This window comes from Ostrea edulis, chromosome 3 (assembly GCF_947568905.1).
Source record: "Ostrea edulis chromosome 3, xbOstEdul1.1, whole genome shotgun sequence".
NCBI classification, from domain to species: domain Eukaryota; kingdom Metazoa; phylum Mollusca; class Bivalvia; order Ostreida; family Ostreidae; genus Ostrea; species Ostrea edulis.
In genome coordinates this window covers 26,622,829-26,646,143 of record NC_079166.1, presented here as the reverse complement: position 1 = coordinate 26,646,143, position 23,315 = coordinate 26,622,829, and the positions used below count along the sequence as shown (strand labels likewise).

The 23,315-nt window shown below is 34.3% G+C and overlaps 1 protein-coding gene and 1 long non-coding RNA gene across 4 annotated transcripts in view; both read right to left on the bottom strand.

Annotated features, from left to right (window-relative positions):
- Positions 1-23,315, bottom strand: part of LOC125673510 (ryncolin-1-like) — a 129,817-nt gene that overhangs the window by 32,972 nt on the left and 73,530 nt on the right. The window contains exon 1 of one of the 3 annotated variants that reach the window (XM_056160307.1): positions 6,387-6,525. The exons of the other annotated variants lie outside the window; for them this stretch is intronic. Coding sequence (XP_056016282.1) covers positions 6,387-6,468 — 82 coding nt within the window. The 5' untranslated portion in view covers positions 6,469-6,525. Of the gene's footprint in view, positions 1-6,386; positions 6,526-23,315 lie in introns of those variants that run through there. 3 annotated transcript variants of the gene reach the window in all.
- Positions 18,007-19,972, bottom strand: LOC130053311 (uncharacterized). The gene is made up of 3 exons (XR_008801857.1): positions 19,860-19,972; positions 19,413-19,561; positions 18,007-18,120 (listed from the first exon to the last, which is right to left on the bottom strand). It is a non-coding gene; the product is annotated as an uncharacterized LOC130053311 (long non-coding RNA).

Sequence of the window (23,315 nt, the reverse complement as noted above, 5' to 3'; positions counted from 1 at the left end):
TATTTTCAATTTTTTCGTCCGTCACTTCCACTCTATACCGGAAGTATTTGAAAAAAATAACGATTTTCCGATTTAATCGAGTGATTTCTCAGAGATGGCTGGATAGATTTTCTTGAAATTTCCAGGAATAATGTCTTATGAAATGACTTTGCTGTGGTTATTTTTGTTTTTCCAAAATTCACTTCCGGTCGGAAAATATGGCCGATTTTCTGTTTCTCAAACGAGATTTTGTCCAGCATTTTTCTTGGAAAGGGTAAAAGATAGGTTCATCAAATATTCAGGGATGATCAATCTCTGTTTGTAAGCATGCAATAGGGTGTTGAGCATGTCGACCGTCACTTCCTGTCGTCACCGGAAGTGATTGAAATAATCGTAAATTTCAAACTTTTTCTTATAAATTGAAACCTATATTAGTTTATTAAGTCTCTTTCAAAGTGTCAAAAGAATATCGACTCCGTCGGTAGTCAAAACGACTACTTCCGGTTTCTTGATAAAATACCTTTTTACTTTTCGTCTCTTTGTCCCCACAAATCTCGCTTATATTTGAAGTGTTTGATATGATTTTCACATGTCTTAAGAATAGTATCAACTTCTAGAGTTTTGACAATTTCGTTTTTCAAAATTGACTTCCGGTCGGTAGTTACCTACTACTTTTTCTTTCTTCTACTTCTTTTTGTTGAGAACTCTTCGGATAGAGACGTGAAATTTTCAGGGAATATAGACAGTTAAGAGTCACTGTCATTTATAGGAAAACACATCTGAATAGTACTTCCGGTCGTCACCGGAAGTTACAAGAAATGAGTAAAAAATTCGATAATACATTTCTCATTTATTGTTAAAGTACATTCTCTGATATATTTGAATGGTTTTTGTAGGATCAGAAAACTCTTTACCGGAAGTGAACAAACGGAAGACCTACTCATTACTAGTAATGAGTTTCTAGTTATTATTAAGGTCTTCCGTTACCAACGGAAGACCTTCTAGTGATTCTACTGTTTATTATTATTATTATTTTTTTTTTTTTTTCCCTTTCGTCTCCGAGACCGTTGGATGGATTTTCCTGAAACTTTCACAGGTTATAGAGAACGATGGTACCTCGAGGCATTTTTTTCATTTTTTCAAAATTCACTTCCGGTCGCAAGATATGTCCAATTTTCGTCTTTTTACAAGATATTTTGTCCAGCGTTTTTCTCAGAAACGGTAAAAGATAGAGTCACCAAAATTTCAGAGTTAATACATCTCACTTTGTAAGCGTGCAGTAGGGGGTTAAGAATGTCGGCCGTCACTTCCGGTCGTCACCGGAAGTGATTAAATGAATTATATATTTCAAACTTTTTTCTTTCAAACTGAAACCTATATCGGTTTACTAGGTCTGGTTCTAATTCTCAAAAAAATGTTGACCCCACCGGAAGTTGAAACTCCAACTTCCGGTTATATCAAAGAAAGACTATTCATTCTCTCATTTTTAAGTGCCATAAATCTCGGTCATAAAACAAGTTAATGATTTCAATTTTACATATGTTATAGACACTATAAATGTCTAGAGTAAATTTAAATATTTTTGAAAAAATTCACTTCCGGTCGTGAGATATAGGGTGGACATATTCAAACCTTGTTTTTTCAGTTTCTCAATGATGAATATAGATAGACGCTTGAAACTTGTAGAGTTGATCAACTGACATTAGTCCATTGTACACATACATTCAATTTTTTTGTCCGTCACTTCCGGTCGATACTGGAAGTATTTGAAAAAATATCGATTTTCCGATTTCTTCGAGTGATTTCTCAGAGATGGCTGAAATTTTCAGGAATAATGTCTTATGAAATGACCTTGCTATAATTATTTTTGTTTTTACAAAATTCACTTCCGGTCGGAAAATATGACCGATTTTCTGTTTCTCCAAAGAAATTTTGTCCAGCATTTTTCTTGGGAAAGGTAAAATATAGGTTCATCAAATATTCAGGGATGATCAATCTCCGTTTGGAGGCGTGCAGTAGGGGGTTGAACATGTCGACCGTCACTTCCTGTCGTCACCGGAAGTGATGGAAAGAATCGCAAATTTCAAACTTTTTCCTTTAAATTGAAACCTATACTAGTTTATTAAGTCTCTTTCAAAGTGTCAAAAGAATATTGACTCTGTCGGTAGTCAAAACGACTACTTCCGGTTTCTTGATAAAATACCTTTTTAATTTTCGTCTCTTTGTCCCCATAAATCTCGCTTATATTTGAAGTCTTTCATATGATTTTCACATGTCTTAATAAAAGTATCAACTTCTAAAGTTTTAATAATTTTGTTTTTCAAAATTGACTTCCGGTCGGTAGTTACCTACTACTTTTTCTTTCTTAGGTTTACTTCTTTTTTTGAGAACTCTTTCAGATAGAGACGTGAAATTTTCAGGGAATATAGACAGTAAAGAGTCGCTGTCATTTATAGGAAAACGCATCTGAATAGTACTTCCGGTCGTCACCGGAAGTTACGAGAAAGGAGTAAAAAATTCGATAATACATTTCTTATTCATTGTTAAGGCTTATTTTCTGATATATTTAAATGGTTTTTGTAGGAACAGAAAGCTCTTTACCGGAAGTGGTCTAACGGAAGACCTACTCATTACTAGTAATGAGTTTCTAGTTATTATTCTTTTTATTATTCTTTTTTTTTTCACTGAAGATTTCTCAGAGATGGCTGGATGGATTTTCTTGAAATTTTCAGGGATGATAGAGAATATAAATACCTCCAGAGTTTTTTTTTCATTTTTTTGAAATTCACTTCCGTTCGTCAGATATGTCCGATTTCCGGTTTTTTTCAAAATATTTTGTCCGCGCGAGATCTCAGAAACGGTAAAAGATTAAGATACCAAACTTACAGGAGTGATAGACCTTAAGGAGTAGGCGAGCCGAATTGGGTTAAGCACGTCCGCCGTCACTTCCTGTCGTCACCGGAAGTGATAAAAAAATCGAAAAATTAAAGTTGTAGTTGTTGAATCAAATTCTATACCACTTTATCAGGTATCTTTTGGAGTATTAAAAACCGTTGACCCCACCGGAAGTGGAAACGTCGACTTCCGGTAATTAAGGAAAAACTTTTCAAATTCTCCTTTTTCAATGCCTTAAATCTCGTTTACTAAACAAGTGTTTGACTTGTATTTAACATATATTGTAGACACTATAAATGTCTAGAGTAACGTCAAATATTTTTTGAAAATTCACTTCCGGTCGTGAGATAGGGGGGTGGACAAATTCAAACTTTGTTTTTTTCAGTTTCTCAATAACGAAAATATATAGACGCTTGAAACTTGTAGGGTTGATCAACTAGCATTAGGCCATTGTACACATACTTTCAATTTTTTCGTCCGTCACTTCCGCTCTATACCGGAAGTATTTGAAAAAAATGACGATTTTCCGATTTAATCGAGTGATTTCTCAGAGATGGCTGGATAGATTTTCTTGAAATTTTCAGGAATAATGTCTGATGAAATGACTTTGCTGTGGTTATTTTTGTTTTTCCAAAATTCACTTCCGGTCGGAAAATATGGCCGATTTTCTGTTTCTCAAACGAGATTTTGTCCAGCATTTTTCTTGGAAAGGGTAAAAGATAGGTTCATCAAATATTCAGGGATGATCAATCTCTGTTTGTAAGCATGCAATAGGGTGTTGAGCATGTCGACCGTCACTTCCTGTTGTCACCGGAAGTGATTGAAATAATCGCAAATTTCAAACTTTTTCTTGGAAATTGAAACTTATACTAGTTTATTAAGTCTCTTTCAAAATGTCAAAAGAATATTGACCCCGTCGGTAGTCAAAACGACTACTTCCGGTTTCTTGATAAAATACTTTTTTACTTTTCGTCTCTTTGTCCCCACAAATCTCGTTTATATTTGAAGTGTTTGATATGATTTTCACATGTCTTAAGAATAGTATCAACTTCTAGAGTTTTGACAATTTCGTTGTTCAAAATTGACTTCCGGTCGGTAGTTACCTACTACTTTTTCTTTCTTTAGTCTACTTCTTTTTGTTGAGAACTCCTCAGATAGAGACATGAAATTTTCAGGGAATATAGACAGTAAAGAGTCACTGTCATTCATAGGAAAACACATCTGAATAGTACTTCCGGTCGTCACCGGAAGTTACAAGAAAGGAGTAAAAAATTCGATAATACACTTCTCATTTATTGTTAAAGTACATTCTCTGATATATTTAAATGGTTTTTGTAGGATCAGAAAACTCTTTACCGGAAGTGAACAAACGGAAGACCTACTCATTACTAGTAATGAGTTTCTAGTGTTTTTCTTATATTTTTATTGCAATCAATTTTTGTGCTTTGATAACAAGCCAACGTTAAACTTCGAAATATTATAAATACGTATGTCAGAATATTGGTACCGATACAAAACAAAGCCATATTATTGATATTTCCCTGATTGCAAATTCAGTGGGTTAAATGTATTTATACGCGATGGTTAGTCACATGTACAGTTGTATATAAGGTCAAGTATGCACATACGCAGTGCTTAACCTATGTTTAAAATCTATTAGATGACAGTCTTCAGTCTCATTTAGTAAAAATGTTAAGGAAGACATTGAGTGAATTTAAATACACAAGTACGGAACAAAACCAGATTTTCCAAACGAGCTGGCTTTTGTTCCATCTATTGACACAGTATCTAAACTTCTACCAATGCTTTGTCTGTAATCTGCATTTCCTGTTACAATGTACAGTATAATCTGTCTAAACCGGCTATCTGTGGTTCCAAAGAAATTGGCCGGTTTGCACAGAGTCCGGAGTGCAGAATGTTGACAATAATGAGAGTTGCTTCCCTTGTATTCACTATCTATGCATACGTGTGTAATGATTGCTAACGTTTTAATATATCACAAAAGAATTCAAAGTGTAAAAATATAAATGTCAGTGTTTTATTGTCGTGCTCATTTGAAAAAGTTTCAATTTTTATTAAACAGTTTAAAATCTGGGAATTATTCGCGCAATTTTCTGTTGGTAAATTGTCGATTTCGTCTACATCATCGCCGTTATCAAGTGCTACATTATGTACGTTCGTCAAGTTTGTGTTGTGTTCGTTTAAAATTTGTCTTTCCCAGCTTTCATTGTAAATGTATCGCTTTCAACTGTCTCAATTTGTGAAACGGAAACTAATGCAATGCCGAGTGATCGACCGGACATGGCGAGTTGTGCTAGCTAACTGCATATCATCACTGTCTGACTCGCCGTAGAGCTCCGAGAAGTCCACGAGGGGAAACCCTGCTTTTGGAAAACATAACGGGATTGTTGCCGGTTTTGTTTCATTCCAAGAATGTATCGAATTCATCGATTAATTGAACTTTATCTTTTAATGTCAGTTCTCGTCTCTGTCGATAGGGGGAGCGCCATTACCTCGTGCGTGGTGCTGTCATAATTGAAAAGTGCACCCCCTAAAAATCAGGTTTTATTTTAAACTGATCGCGACTCCTCGCCAGTTGCACTCTTTTACTTACCTGTGGCTTCCCTTGAGACACCCTTTGTGTACACCGCGTGTGATCGACCGAATACCGACAGGTTGGTCATTGTGGGGTGGCTGGTTTAAATGCGGTAATTAAAGCTAATTACGAGCAGTTGGGACCTTGTGTACACTGAATACAATTGACCGCAACAATTAGGGTGGTGTATCATCGAGGGGCCGGTTTACACAGGATAATTAAAGTTAATTGATAGCAGTTGGGACTGTGTAAGCCGGCCGATATACAGAATACGCAGTATCCGGAGTACAGGGAATTATTAATAAAGGATTTGTTAAAGAAATGTTAGGGACTATATTTTGTGGCCGGAATTGACAGAGCGCCGGAGTACTCAGAGGCCGGTTTGGACAAATTATACTGTATTTTTTTTTCTTGACGAACGCATTGATCTTTTCAATCTGACATAAACCCTATGTATCTATATCATATTTCAGTCAACTTTTTTGGCACACTGTTTTCCCCTGAAATAGCTCTAAAACTTCATTGTTATTTCGGATTTCAAGCATTTCGGTTGAGCATCATTTGTCGAAATGCACGTCTGGTGCATCAAAATTGGTACCGTATAAGTTTTACATTGACATGAACTAGTGCTTCAAAGTTTAGTAGTTTTATCATTTTAGAATATAAATTGAATACATTAGATCTATTTGATTATTTTTTTGTCAAGTTTAAAAAAAATAAACATTGCTTTATAGATGTAACGATAACTACTTTGTAAATCCCTGGTGTCTTATTTTTTTTATTTCCAATTATTATATACAGGTAATATCTTCACATGAATAACGTGGAGAATAGAGATTATTTCTTTTAATTATATAAAAAATATAATATATTGAGATATATTTCTTAATAGCATAATCAATAACATAAAACTTACGATTTTTGTTTTTCAACAGTCCAGTGACTTTATAGGTGGAGACAACTTTTACATTGAAGGAGACAGGATGCTTATTTTCCATGTGCAATCCTGTGAGTTTCCAAGACCATGGGATGTTCTCTCCAGTCCATGTTGCAGCTTTTCTGTATTGTTTCAATAATACAAATACACATTTTGGTTAATTTCCTTTTCAAGAAGGAAAGTTATGAAATTAGTTCAGATTAAAATGAATTGAGTTCAGACTGGAAAAGCTTGTATTCAAACTGGCAAACACAAACACACTCACAATATATATATATATATATATATATATATATATATATATATATATATATATATCCAATAATAAAAGTAAATAAACACAAAACTCAAATAACATTTCACTGCGCTTTCAGCATTAATGCCTCTTCCTTCAGACAGTTATAAAATATTATGTTTCTTGACTTTTATTATTGGATACATTTAGTGTATCAAATACTGAATTCTTTTTACAATATATATTGAACACTGTCCGTTTTATTCGCCTTTCATAGATAGACATAAAGTAAAGCATGATAAATTACATTCTGCGGATTGTTGGATGGACTTTGTCCGTGTTTGATCTGTCCGGCAGGACAACACATACACACAGTAGGATGATAGACTTCATGGTATTCAAGGTTATTTACGACTACAAAACATTTCAATGTATTTATAACAATGCAATCCTCTCATTAGTTTGTAAACTGATACTTTTTGACATGAAACCTAATCTAGTTTGTTGTTTATCCGTGTTACAATAGCATATATAAGGGGCGGTATTATGCTGGATAATAATTCTTAGACATCAATAATATATCTCCACAATTAATTCTTGGACATCAATAATATATCCCCACAATCAATTTTTAGACATCAATAAGATATCCCCACAATCACTTCTTAGATATCAATAAGATTTCCTCACAATTAATTCTGATAACCTGTTCTTTAAATAAAATAATACAATATATTCTAGTACATGTATTTTCAAAAGTTACATTTCATATTTTTTTTTAAATGAGCTAGAAAATCAATGCATGCCTTGGAATTAGTTAAAGACCTCGTGTTCCATTCATGGTACAAAGCAATATGATATCAGTGTCTTCCAACTTAGCCAACCTTTTGCAAAACGATTGCTACATGTGTATATCTAAGTATGAATGTAGTGCAGGTTATTGTCAATTGTTGATATACTGTTGATGATATATATTTCAGTTTATGCTAATTTTAGCGTTACACCTAGAAAAGAGAAGATGTGAAATAATAGGAGAATCGCTTCCCGCTATGATACCTTGATTTATTTATGAATTCATCTATATACTTTTTACCTATTCGCTTACTCATATTTGTTTTCTTTTTTCTATGGAAGATCAAGTGAAAAATGATTATAAAATGAGTGAAATCCGTCGCTTAAAACATCCCGTGTGATTGAGTCCGGGTGTTGCGTGTAGATCAATGCACACTGAGGGACATTCAGTAGAAGTTTGTTTAAATATAGAATTCTGATCTATCTCAATCTACTGAAAATTAAATCCTATGAACCGCGCATCTACTATACCTATGTGTAGCGATAGTAGATGAGCGGATCATGGGATCTAATTTTAATTAGATTACAGCCCAGTAGCTAACTACTTCGTTACTAGCTTGAAAATGCGGATGTATATTTAATTGCTGTTATAAAATTTAGAAATTCATTTCAAAATTAAGGATTATCTCCCTCACGCATAGCTCTTATCCTTAAACGAATTTGACTCCACTTTTTTGGCACACCGTTTTCGCCTATAATAGCTCCAAAACTCCATTGTTATTTCGGATTTCAAACATTTCGGTTGAGCATCACTGAAGAGACATCATTAGTCGCAATGCACATCTGGTGCATCAAATTGGAACTATCTCAGTCAGCAAACATATGCTTTCGAATAATTGAAAACGCAATTTCTTTACTGATGATAGTTAATGAGTTTGGTTGTGAAATCTATATCTCTCATTCTCATGGCTGAAATACATGTAGATAACGATATTTTGGGTACGAGATAAATGCTTATTATACTGCGATGTTTCTCTCCTCTTTCTGATTTGTCAATAACAAAAATTGTACATTACCACGTGGGTGTAGCCATTGATGCAGTGTTGACAGCCTGTACTGTGAAGGCGGGATTGCTGTGTTATCTACATATTCTATGGATGACACTGTGTATGTTGTATTTATTGTTGACATTTCTTAAATATTATGAAATTCGTCAAAGCGCATTTGAACGAACGGCAAAAGGTGTGCCGTAATTTGATATGAATAGAAAAACAAAACCGATACGCAGCGCTTAAGTACATCTAGCCACTTATATCTACATAAAAGATTATATTGATGGACATTTCCTAATCATGTTTATTTTCTAGCTATTTAATGGTATGAATATCAAAGTATAGTATAATGCAGTTTACAATCACCTTGATTTGATAAATTTTGCAGTCTTGTTGAAGTGATCGAAGAATGCTAAGAGAAATCCCAATTCATTTAGAGACATTAAAAAGACAAACCCTTTAGTGACAGACTGTAAATTATGTTAATACATATATCCAAAGCAATTTCTGAATACATATATTATGTATTTTGTTTTGTTTTTAAATTTATGTTTTCATGTAACAACAGGATTTTGTTTCTCTTATTTTTATTCTATCATTTTATCCCAGTTTTAGTCAACTGTAAATACTAACTTCCCTTTCTGACTTTAATGTATTCTGTGCGAAAGAGAAGGTAATTTTCAACGCCTTTGACGACTTGATTTTATGGTAATCGAGGAACTAATTTGATAGATATATAGGGAAGTCAGCTGCGGTAAAGATGGTTTCAGTTTTATGCCCTTCAGAATCAGATATTGTTATACAATATTAGGAGAAATTTTGACCTTCGTTTTAGATATACTATTTAATTATATTTGATGTCTGAAATTATCACTACTAATAAAATGTGAACTTTACGCTGTGTATTTTTAAAGGAGGAATAATGTAGTTTAATGTGTATCTGTCTGGTAGACGATTGGAATATTTTACATGCTTGAAAATTGAATGCGCTATGCATTTGACTTTCACATCTTTTCTGATGAAAGGTGAAGATAACGAACAGTAATCAAGCAATATAAAATAAAGAGTTGGGTAAACATGGACCCCTGGTCATACCAGAGGAAGGCAGGTGCCTAGGAAGAATTGGCATATCCTGTCGACCGGCCACATCCGCCGTGAGCCGTATATCTTGATCAAGTAAAGAAAGTAATTAGTATTGAAAGAACGACCTAACCATTGAAATGAAGCAAATCAGACAGCATTCGACCAAACAGGTTGTATTTGCAAATAAGACCATATAATTTGGAAATACTGAGTTTAAACTAGAGTGTTGAAACCCTTGTAACATCATTGTGTATCACTAACTTGCTTTGATTTACAAATGATTATGCACAAAACATGGTCTCGCGTATCGAATAATATAATTACCGGCATGTGGCATTGCATTTGTGGTTTTCTGCATGCAGTTTCCAGACAATATCGAAGGTGCTGGCTATACTATATGTCTATCAAAAACTTACTAAAAATATGTGTATTTCAACATCACCCTAAGTTGTCATCAAATTTCATTTGAAAGCATTTTGTACATAATATCAATTTCTAATTTGAGGAGAGCTACTGACAAGCAAGTGGATTTCACAAAATTTTCAACAATTTCGTTTGAAGACTTAAGAAATGAAACTTATAATTCTTTGTTTGATGCATGTATCAAACGAAACATTGGACGAAAAACTTCATCAATGAGCGTAGCAAGAATGAAAACAAAAACAAAACGGCATGGCTGTGCGTTCAGGTCAGGAACAGTTACTGTGCAGATTTAAATGGATTATACTCCAAATTAAAGGTGCAATGGTTAAAAGCTGAATTAAATATACAGGAAGATAACAAGCGGTGACTGGATTTATGCTGCATCGTGTTGGAGGGGACGTTGAACACTGGTTGTGTCGTTGGAACGGTGGAATGCAATTCGGCTCCATTTCAATATCGAGGAAAACGTTCAAAACGCACTCGTTGACTGAGCCCCATATAACGCAGTTCAATTTCATTGATATTTACCAGATCAGACGTCGCCACTTGCTCCGTCATGTTATCGATCTCGTAAAGCAGACGATTCATACCGGGAACTCGTGTAATCTGTCTACTTCTACCAGTAAGTGGTCTACGTCTTCAAATATTGACTATTCTTCCACGTCATCGCCTATGTATGTTGTTTCTTTAAATTAATTTGTATTTTATTCATATCTTTAGTTGTGCTAATTTTTGATAGCAATGAAAAACAAAAATCAAACAAATGCATTTCGTTATATATAATGCTTGTGTGGAAAATCCAGTTCTATAAATAGCGGTAAAATTAGAACGGGGAAGACGCATTCCAGAGAAAAGTAGTCCCGCGTGCTTAGTGCAGATGAACTCCGAACGAAATTTTGACAGAGAAATCAAACGAATTTTTCAACTAATCAACATCGTTTATAAGTCATCACTTTAAAAGTTATTAAATGATAGCATTTTGTAATTTCTATGGTCGCCATGATGATTTTGTAAATGTCACATGTGTTTAGGTCAAATAATTCAATTTTACTTGTAACGCGCAATTTGATTGGCTGAACACACTGGAAAAACTTAGTTTATATTGTATAACGGAACTTTGTATAGGGACACGCCCCCTTGACAACCCAAAACAGCACTATTGGGTTTTTTAAAATTTCACATCGTAGCACTGTTAATTTGTAGGCCTTCTATGAAATAGAAAATCAACAGAACAAACTGTGTAGAATAAACTACCTTTGTTTGATATTTCTTAATGTTAAACAAGGCGTACATAATATTTATTTTTATTCATAAGTGCACAAAACATTAATGGTAAAAACTCGTCGGATATTAATTTTGACACAACAATATCATTTGCAAAATAATGGTATAAGTACTTGCAACTTCGCTATTTTATTATAAAATATATATTCACTTGAGGATTGCTTGTATTACAAAATGTACATATACTAGATGACATCAAGCCAAATCGATGACATGTGGATCGCATTCTGTGAATTGTTTACATTTTACTGTGTCGGAGTTAATAGTTGACAAGGCTGCATACGTAATGGTAAGTTATAATTTTGTTCAAAAACTTTATAAAGTCAAGAAACCGCAATTTATTTAGCTGTAGCATGTTGTGGAATGTCGGCTTTAGATTTAAATATAAAAGAAATAAACAACTCTCCGGTAATTTTTGTTGGAGCGTCTCAAAAGTCGATCTTGAGCTGCGCAGTAAACATTAGGCCTACATATGTAGCCTACACATATCTTCTATATCAGGATTCGTTGAAAACGCCACCTTGCGTTTTCAAATTTGATTGATATAGTACATGCCCCAGTTGTGTTTAGAACCAAGATGGCAGTTTTCTCGGTCGACGCTTCCTCAGTCTATTGCTAAGTGAAACCCTGCGCGTTGCACGTGATTTCTGTTTCTCAGTGTTTGTTTACTTTTTTGTATCATTGAATACTTGTATAGTGTAGTTTTGTCTTTTTACATTGGATTATAAGGAATGAAGCTTGTTTTGACCTACGTTATACGATATAATGCTTCGCGGATTATAAAGCGTAAACTGCACCAAGTTTCATTATACCGTATAACATAGGTCAAAATTAGCTTCATTCCTAAAATGCGTTATGACATGTTTAATATCCATTGCTAAGTCGTTCTTGGTATACTTAATTTGAGTACGCAGTATTACGTTTGCCTGAACAAGATATAAGGTTCACAGACACCGGTCATCAGGGGATGCTCACTCCTCCTGGCCACCTGATCCCACCTCTGGCGTGTCCATGGTTCCTACTTACTCTGCTCTTCATTTTGAATTCTTTATGACATTTAATATAGTGTGATCACTCTTCGTTAACTTCACTTTTCATGAAAGTGTCAAGCGTATCTACTATGCTGTCCGAAGTATACGTATATGTAGGTCAAACCATTTTTATAATTGTTTTTCTTGCAATTTCCGCTAATGAAATCAAATCAAAGTGTGTTGAAGAAATCTGACTATGCTTCGTGAACTAATGTTTTAAAACGGGGCTTTTTTGCCAGATGCATTGGTTTGAGTACATTTCGTTGCATATATAATATTAAAAATGTTCGTACAGGAGCTCTAATATTTACGAGGTTTCATCAAAGAATGAATAATTACAAATGTCAAAAAACACAACATAGACTAGCTAAGGGAAGATAACTAACTGTGACCAGTCTCATAAATTATATATTCCGTTCAATTTTAGCATGGATTTCTGAACAGCAGTGCAAATTTGCCATTGGTTTCGTATCCTAAATTGTTGCTGCTATCAAAATAAAATTCACGCATCAGTGATAGGTAAATCATATATTTTAAACCAATTTTTGAACATTAAATTTCTTGCAATTAATCTCTGCAAAAGTAGAAAACAATCTATACAACTTTCCTTACAACACCAATACAGCTAGGGTAGTCAACGATGTTTATTCTACGTATATCATGGTTTAGCAAACAGTTATATCTTATCGATGTATCAATGTTATTTGCTATATTCTTTTGTCAAGAAGAAAATGTATAAGTAATTCTATATTGTTTTGTGGAAATGACAGATATATGTAGAGAGTTCCATTTGAAATGTCATCTGGAAAGGAAAATCAGTATTTAGTATATATCTTGCATAGATTTAAGAAACATATAATGCTAATGATATAAAATACTGCAACGGTATATAATCTTTAAACATATTGTCAATAATATCGACCAGGTATTGTGATGCAATCAAAGTGAATTTAACCCCTTAATAGCTTTAAAAAAGTTTCCAATATGATTTAAGTTTCATAAAGAAATATATCGTCTTAATGATATAAAAATTATAGAGGTATCGTATCCACACAGAAATTATAGAGGCACAAAGAAATAAGAAAGAGACGATATTCACAAAGTCAATATAAAGACAATATCCACAGAGAAATTATAGAGACGATATCCACAGAGAAACTATAGAGACGATATCAAGAGAGAAATTATAGAGACGATATCAAGAGAGCAGTTATAGAGACAATATCAAGCATCTATAATTTCTGGGCACTAAATTAACACACGGATACAATGATAATGTAAATCGTGAGAGGTTAAGATAACAGTGATCAATCTCATAACTCTTACAAGCAATACAAACTGAAGAGTTGGGCATTTTGACTAGTCTACAATGATATAACGAGAATGTGATGGGCCTTTATCCAAATATACAAAAAGTAAAAGCAGTCATGGATATCATTGATATAAAAAAATCAATTATAAACAATGAAAGGTGGAGATAACGAACAATGATCAATCTCATAAATCTCATAATCAATACAAAAAAGATAGTTGGGTAAACACGGACCCCAGAACAAACCAGAGGTGAGATCAGGTGTCTTGGAGGAGTAAACATCCTCTGTTGATGTCACGCTTGATTCACTTTTACTTTACGTCATCGGACAATTAGGTCCACATCATATTCGCACAAAACTTTAATGTTTTCCATTGAGAGTTTTATATACATTATTTGATGAAGCCAAACCTAGTCTATGCTTGGATTTTGAACACCAAAATATAGACTGAACTCTATGATTATGGATGTTCTCCATTAAAGTTTCTTTAAACCGCCGCAAGCCTTCTTAATGATCAACAAACTTTACAGACCATTGTATCCTTTATCCACCTACATGTACGTGTTCTGCAACATTTTTCAACTATAATCCAGTTGGGCATGTTATTAATGGTGATATTGATATAGTTGAAAATGAGGACCTCATTTCACTTATTCTAAAAGGTCCTGAATACAGAGAACCTCGGTCTTTGAATTGTCGAAAGAAATTCATATCAATTATGAATTCTGTCAAAGATTATGCCAGACGATGAACTAAATATGAAAAGGAAAAGCTCGATACATTGTTGAAATAGATCAAAAGTGTAAGAGGAATATCACAATTCCGCATTAGACATAACAAAACAAAAGTACGAACCATATATCCATTGTTTAGTAGACTAGAAGTGATAAAAGAATTAGATATGTTACGTGAGAAATATGTATTGGTTCCAGCCGATAAATTAAACCTTCAAAGAATATTGTCTTTGTTTCTAAGGCTCATTATTACAACTGTATTTTAAACGAACTTGGCATTAATTCCGCTTTTTGTAATCGTAATCATATCCCAACTGCTCTTTCAAAAGACGAAATTCTTCAAAATCATGGTTAGGTTTTAGACACATTGCATATCCCAGTCAATGGGTCGCATAAATATGAGTTACCATACCTATATTGAACTCCTAAACTTCCTTTAAAAAACCTTACAAACAAAGATACATTGCTGGGTCCAGTAAGTGTTCTTGTAAGCCCCAACCTTTGTTCCTTATTAAAATAGCAATGAAGGAAAAATTCAAATGTAATGTGCCACTACATTTGCCAGAATTGGAGTAAATCAAATGTGGATTCTGAAAACATTGTAAAGAACTTTTAGTAAACTTGAAATCGCAACATGGAAGGTGAAGATAAAAACAGTGATCAATCTCATAAAACCCATAAGCAATACAAATTAGATAGTTGTGCAAACACGGACCCCTGGACACACCAGAGGTGGGATCAGATGCCTAGGAGGAGTAAGCAGCCCCTGTTGACCAGTCACAACAGCCGTGAACCCTCTGTCTCGATCAAAACGTCAAAGCGCATGACTTTTCAACACAACCATATATTGTGATAAATTAGACTTTTTTCAAAGACAGTTTCAACTTCAAGAAAATTGTAAAACGGAAATGCTCATATATAGTGACCAGTCATCCAAACATTACTTTGTTAAGCACCACTCTGACTCCACTCAACAAATACTCTGAAGTTGAAACTTAAGAATTTGCTGGAATTTCTAATTGAAAATAACTCTATGGTCTTGTTGGAATTCCCATAGGAACAAATTGTGCTCCTTTGTTAGCTGACCTGATTTTATATTCTTATGAAGTAGAATTGATTTCAAACCTTGTATGTGAGAGGAGTAAGCATCCCCTGTCGACCGATCACACCCGCTGTGATCCCTATATCTTGATCAGGTAAACAGGGTTATTCGTAGTCAAAATCAATGTGCCAGGAATGGCCTTACAATCGGTAGGACACAATTCAAACAGTATTTAACCCAGTGATAGGATGTATTGGCAACCTAGATTGTTATAACGACCATAGAATTTGCGAAATGCTGAATTTAAACGCGACTTTTTCTATCCCCTGTACCATTAAATGGTTTGTCAGTAGTCTACCTCGATTTAAAAACCGAACATAGGGAGAACAAATTTTTGTCTATCTAATCAGTGGAGAGATATAAACACCATATGCAGGTGATAATGGAATATTGCTACATAAATATTGGAAGTTGAAAATGGAGAACCTGAAATCATCCCGTTTGCTATACAGTTGAGTTGTTATTTTGCCGTGAATATCTATTTTCAATAAAATATATAACTTGAAGCAAACGTGGATGACTCTGTGGTGTCTTTTATTCGAGTTCACAGGGATGTATCGAATCGACATATGAATGAAAACTATTCTTATTAATAGATAAAACGTCGTCTATATATCTATATGTGGAATTGAAGGCCACATAAAGAGATTTTTTGAATAACTTCTGCTTCATAGGAATATGAGAATAGGTCAGCTAACAGAGGAGCACAATTCGTGCCCATGAGATTTACAACAGACTGTTGGAAGACCTGATCACTAAAGACCGCGAAGATATTGTGAATGAGGAACTCTAGCACTTACTGGATCCAGCAATGTATCTTTGTTCCTAAGGGTTTTTATAAAGATTAGGAATCTAGTATCGATAAGGTAACTCATATTCATCCTACCCATAGATTGGGATATTAAATGTGTTTAAAACTGAAGCATGGTTTTGAAGAATTCCATCTTCTCAAAGGCCAGTTGGAGTATGATTACGATTAATAAAATTTTATTTAATGCCAGGTTCGTTTAAAATAGAGTTGTAATAATGAACCTTACAAACAAAGACAAGACAATGTTTTTAGAAACTGTGTCAGCTGGAACCAAACATATCCCTCATGTAACATGTATATTTATTTTATCACCTTTAGTTTACTAAACACCGCGCTCAAAATCAGACGGCCTCTCACCTCTGTCGGCGCTGGTTCGAATCCTGCTCGCGCCGGTAAGTGAGAAAGTTTCCCAGTTTATTTTTGGAAGGTCGGTGGTGCCTTCCCAGCTACATCGTATCTGGGTTCTCTCTTCCACCAAAAAACTGGGCGCCACCATAAAACTGTAAAATTGTTGAGTGTGGCGGAAAACATCAATCAATCAATCAACTATACACCGAAGGATAGATGGGACGTACTTTTGTTTTGATGTCTCTAATGCGAGATTGTAATATTCCTCTTATACTTTTAATCCATTCTGACAATTATCAAGTTCTTCCTTTTCATATTTAGCCTGTCGTCTGGTATAATCCTAGATATAATTTATACTAGAGATGAAGTTCTGTCACCAATTGAAAGACCGAGGTTATTTGTATTTTAGACCTTTTAAAATAAGAGATTTGATGTCCTTATTTTCAATTATATCAAGATCACCAGCAATGACATGTGCAGCTGGACTATAGTTGAAAGAGGACGAAAAACAAGAATACAGAGGTGGATTAAGTATAAGATAGTATATATCTAGGCACTGCAAAATTTGTTTATCATTATAAAGTTGGAATGCAATAGTAGAAGTATATTTGTACGCAATATAGGGTGTAGGCTTGAACTTGAAATATGTTGGAATACAAGACTGATCTCTTTTAATGACGAAGAATGTTACTTATGTTGACGGCATCTATTCCTTTTTCTGTAAATTCAAGCTGAAAAAACTGTCGACATGGTTCAGAAGGAAAGTCATCAATGACCCGCGGGGATTTAAAGAGTATGTGATTGGCGACATCCATAATCATAGAGTCTAGTCTATATTCAGGTGTTCAAAAATCCAAATATAGCTTCAAATAACGTATTTAAAACTCTCAATGGAACAGAGTAAAGATTTGTGCGAGTATGATGTGGACCCTATTGTCTGTTGATGTAAGGCAAAAGTTTTCAAAATGTGCCATCATGTATACTTGGTCCTTTATATGAAGGATGTCCATGACTGCATGCATCACTGATTACGATACATACCTCTTATAGTTTTATATATTTCAATAAACAGTTTCCAGGGCACTGTAGATTCCCACAACTGTAGTTATATACCTTCCCATTGCAACACAGACTCATCAAGAAATTTTGGATAGGATTGATAAAAATTAAAGAATCTTTTTTCACATTTTAATTCAAGGCTCTTCGTTTTTATTCATTACTACATATTTGTAACTCATAAAATTGACATTTGATAAGAGATAGGGTTAAATAGAGTATTTCCACTGCCCAAGCCCATTCACTTTGTGAACAAACATTGTGTAAATCAATATAATTCATGTATCTATCAAGGTTCTTCCTGTATTACTATCAAATTACAAATTCACAAACAATGAGGAATAATCTTTTATTAAAGGCGTAAATTGTTTCTTCATTATTTGCCGCAATTCACCAGATCAACAAAGTGTGTTCATCTGTGCTGTCTAATTACCATGTGGTGGCTTTTCCTGTAAATTAGAGAAAAAAATTAATAACCGAATAATCTTGACACCACTATGAAGGTGAGGTTTATAGTTACTCCTTACTATCTTTAAATTCATAACAATACCAATATACAAAGTAATAAGCACCTTAATCTTTGTTATCCATACTAAAATGCAAAGCAAACAAGCAATTGCTATCTACACGTCTTGGATGTATCAATGCTGATATACGTTATAAATATGACGTTGATCTTTGCATGTTACCACAATGAAAGAACACTTTGGTATTTGTAAGTCATAGCAATGATGAGATACAAAGTTAATGACACTTTGATTGATAGAATATTAGCTTATTTTATATCCCAATGTTTCACTCACATTGGGACATAACCCTCAGTAGGTGAAGTACTAGAAATCAAAACGTATCCTTAGCACTCAGGGCCGTGTCAATGAGAGTTCTTTAACGTACAAACGTCTACCACTCCACGGGACCTACATTCGTAAGGTCATCTCCGAAAGACTTCTGATTCTCAATTCTAAATACCGAGCGTTTGGTTAAGGAGCAATCACTACCTCTACTAATGCCTTGGGTTTGACATGGCGTGAGCAGAGTTCGTACTCAAGACCTCTCGGTTACGAAGCCAACGCTTTACCACTGAGCTACTATTGCATGCAAAGCTGGTTATATTTACATACAAAGTGTGATGTATAGTATTCCCATTTTGTAAAACTATGGTGAAAATTTTAAATCAAAACAATGAATTCAACTGAGGGAACATACATCACTTTCTCACATTCCACACATATTAGAGCTTTGATTTTACTTTATTTTAGTTGACAAAAACAAGAATTTTCAGACAATTGTGATGTCAATTTCGACGACTGTCCCTACCATTTTGAAAAGGAATTATATATGCCTGGTTATATTTATTTAATCACACGCTTTTATTTTGCTTTTATTTCGAAATGTCTTTTGTTATTTTACAGAATACTTCTGATATTATCAGTAGTAATTGTATCATAAATTCCACAGACATAAACACCACCCTTTCCCAACCCACAATTTGACGAAATGAACATTTTAAAAAGTGACCTCCATAACATTGAAGTTAACAGTCAACATGATGAAGAATTGTTACAATAAGCTTTACTATACACTGTTTGTTAATGCTATTTTTCTGAAGCTCGGGAGACAGAAATGATAATCACATTCCTACTATCCAGTGTAAAGGAGGTAACTTTTTTTTTTATATGATTACGAATTGGTAGGCAAATAATCTAAAAAAAATATTCAGCTGAGAACATATTTGACTCACAATAGCATATTCTCGGTTCCTCGCTTGAAGTTCTGCAGTTTCACCATAAATTTACCATTTGTGATACCCATTGTATCCCTGGTATGGGGGTAAGCAAATACAAAGGCGTTGAGTATAACACCGTAAACGATGATGATGGACAGCAATACCTGGTGAAATAATAAAGTACTGATATTTATTTCGAACGAAAAATTAAAATGGATTAAAAAACTAATATTCAAAACGTATGTGACGTATCTCTCTATGCATATGTAAAGATATATGTGATGAAACCCCCATATATATGAACAGAAAGGTCACTTTCCATCACATTGAAATATTCTTGGATCAATTGTTGCACTTCTGCTTGTTTATTTTTTGCCGTATCTTCAGCATTAACTTTACTATATCGTTCTTAAATACGTGGGTTGTATTGTTAGAAGAGGTAATTTGCATAATTGATCTTACCATTTTGAATACGATCCCAGTGGCAACTCCGAAAGCAGCGAACGTCACTTACCACAGACTATACGACTCACAAAGTCGTTCATTATATACACAAGTATCACGTCATCGGCGGAAGTAGGTGTGTCATCGCTCAACCCCTCCCCATAATCAGGTCAAAACACAGTTTAAACTTCTGATGACATTCCTCACACAAGCGGTCTTTGCATTTGATGTTGTACTAGTTTATCACCTGACGCCAAATATTGTCATTCCATATAACACCTGTACTTACCTATCGTAATTGCTGAATTACTACTTGATGAAGGTATCTTTTAAGTACGATCAGTCAATGTGGGAGGCATACTCCTCCTAGGCACCTGACAGCATATTTGCTGCTTCCAGATGTTCGTGTTTGTCTTATTCTCAATTTTGTGTTCTATATAGCATGGAATTTGTCCTATTTTCGTCACTTTTAGGCCTTGGAAATTATGGAGTTTTCTTATCGTATACTGCAAAATCATTTTCGTCACATTCAATGAATTGTGTTTCATTTGTCGGATTTGTCAATTTGTTTAACACAGCTCTTCGTATATAAGTTGTCATGCATAGTTTAGTTGCAAAATGATTTGCTTTAGTGTAAATGTTTCCTTACCAAATGTTCATTTTATTTCCTTACAAAGGCGTTTTGTTTCATTTTCATGTATCTATGTTTGTGCCAGACATATCATCACGTTATTAGCTATAGATATGATCACTGTGAGGTAACGTCTGCAAAAGACACGGGAAACTTTTTACACAATACCCTTCATCGGTAATATTATTCTGTTTAGACGGTGTCTATTTATAACTATTGTTGTATGGTAGAGCTTCTGTGTGTCTGTAGGTGTAATTGTATATACACGGGGATCCTAGCGGTGGAATTTTGCAGGCAGAAAATTACTATTTCATTATCAAAATTAATTCAGTATGATTGTAAGCAATTTTAAAATTCCTTTTTCATAACTGTGTACAATAAACGTGAAGAAAATCTCGATTTCAATATCCTTGATTCATAAATGTTCATAAGTTGTATTAAACAAATAAACATAACTGCTGTTTGTTATAGACTGCACAAGAGCGCCGTTTGTTTTGATACGGGTTTTCAAATCTTGCATGTGTATCTTCTGCATTGATCTTTTCAATTATATGGGATTGATAGTATTGCATTTCTAAGTTAATGTCATACGTACTTAATTGGGGATTGAGGTGATTGCTAACTGCCTTTGAGTTGCAGAATCGATAGGAATAAATCAAGCGTATCAACATAACAATAAGAATTGTAAATCTCTGCTATTATGAATTTATTTTATTTATTATTTACGAAAAGAATGTGCAGTGTTCTGTGGATTCCAGACAAATTATCACCTCAAAGATATATAGATGCCTCTTGAAACTGTTATCATTCTGTGTCAAATTGTTTGTACTAAATCAAAGTATTAACATAACAGAACATATCCTCTTTAAAGTATGACTTCTAAAAAAAATAACGAAATGAAAAATAAAATGATTTCTTTCATATTCTGCGTCCTGATATCTTTCACGCTTGCGTCAATCCGTTTTCTTGTCCAGATTGATAGTGGTGTGCAAGAAGTAATTTGAGGAATATACCACTCTTCTTAGTTTGCTATGTTTTAACCAAAATTACTCACCTTTGACATGACCCCGCTTCTTTAAAATGAACTTCTCAGAAAGTTGACGTTCACATAATGTAGTACTGTTCTTACTCGAGCATTCAGCAAGACCTGATAGTTTGTTTACATTAAAGTCAACCACGTGCAAAATCAGCTGGTCAAACCCAAAATTACTGATATCTACAACAAAAATTCAACAACAAAATTATTTAAATCGTCCTTTGAAGTCAAACAATATGATACTCGATATAAATAGAATGATGCAATCTGGAAGTTGAAATTAAAATATACTGGAGTTGCAAATTGACAATATATATAAGGTAATTTTTAGGATCAGGTCATCATTGGGTCAAATGCTGTCTGACGTGTTTCATACCAATTGTTAGGCCTTTTTGGCACACTGATTTTGACTACAGATTGCTCCTTTCACCTAATCAAGACATAGGATTTACGGGTGTCTGACCGGTCGACAGTGAATGTTTATTCCCCTTAGACACCTGATCCCACCAATGGTATGTCCAGGAGTCCGTGTTTCATCAACTCTTTCATTTGTATTGCTTGTGGGAGTTGAGATTGATTATTGTTCGTAATATTCACCTTTCATTAGATTGTCACATTTTCGGGCCAACCTGTTCCTTCTTCCGGTTAAACGAAAAGATTTATGTACGATGACTAAAATAATGCGTTGGAAAACCAGCACTAGAACTACCCTAAATCTACAAACGAATTCACACTGCAAATTACTTTTTTTTTGTTTTTGGCTTGATTATCAATGTTTTATGGAGCGAATTAGGACACGTCTAAAGGGCTGATCCACAGTACACGGAGTCAAAATTATTGATTACTGATTTTTCCTGCGGATAACTCCGTTTACCTGATCGGTACATGGGATTCACGGCGGGTTTGATCGGAAAACAGGGGATACTTACTCCCCCTAGGCACCTTATCCCACCTCTGGTATATCCATGTTTGCCCAGCTCTTTAGTTTGAATTGCTTATAGGAGTTATGAGATTGATCACATTTCGTTATCTCCACGTTTTGAAGATATCGGTATGAAAGAAATCAGATACCATTAAACCCAATAATAGGAGGTATCGGCAAACTAGATTGTTAGAACGACCATATCATTTGCGAAATGCTGACTTTAAACGAGACTCCTGAAACCCCTGTACCATGAACTTGTTTGTCGGTAGCCTCCCTCGATTTAAAAACTGAGCCTACGTAGTACAAGCTCTTGGGTATCAGTTCAGAGATTACGAATTACTGATGCTTTGATCTAGCCACGCGCACCTATTATTTTCACGATGCGAAAATGACTGAGTGAAACTCGGGTGAAAAGAATATTACGGGTACATGCAAAACTTTAATGGTGATTTTCTCGCTTCTACCAAGAGTTTAGAAATTTGAAAGCAATAAAGCTTTACAACACCGTAACAAGAATCAATTGTAAACAGATACATTCTACAGGCGGGTCATTTCAAACATTATAAATTTACTACATGTCCATGTGCATTTCACGCCAATCAAGAGTATACAATCCAAAATCTAGAAGTATAATCTACACTCTTTAGATTTGAATAAGCATGTGTTAATTTGCGAATCAGTACCTCTATTGTGTATAGCAGTTCAATAAAGCATATTATTACGACATGCCGTTAAATCAATTAATACTATTAGGCTATTGATCAAGACTATGGTTAATATGCTATAAATTTATTTACACAAGTCAACACTACACGCAATACGGATTTTATGTGCAAAACTGTACAATGCATTGTCCCGATTGACATGTGCTATCTAACAACC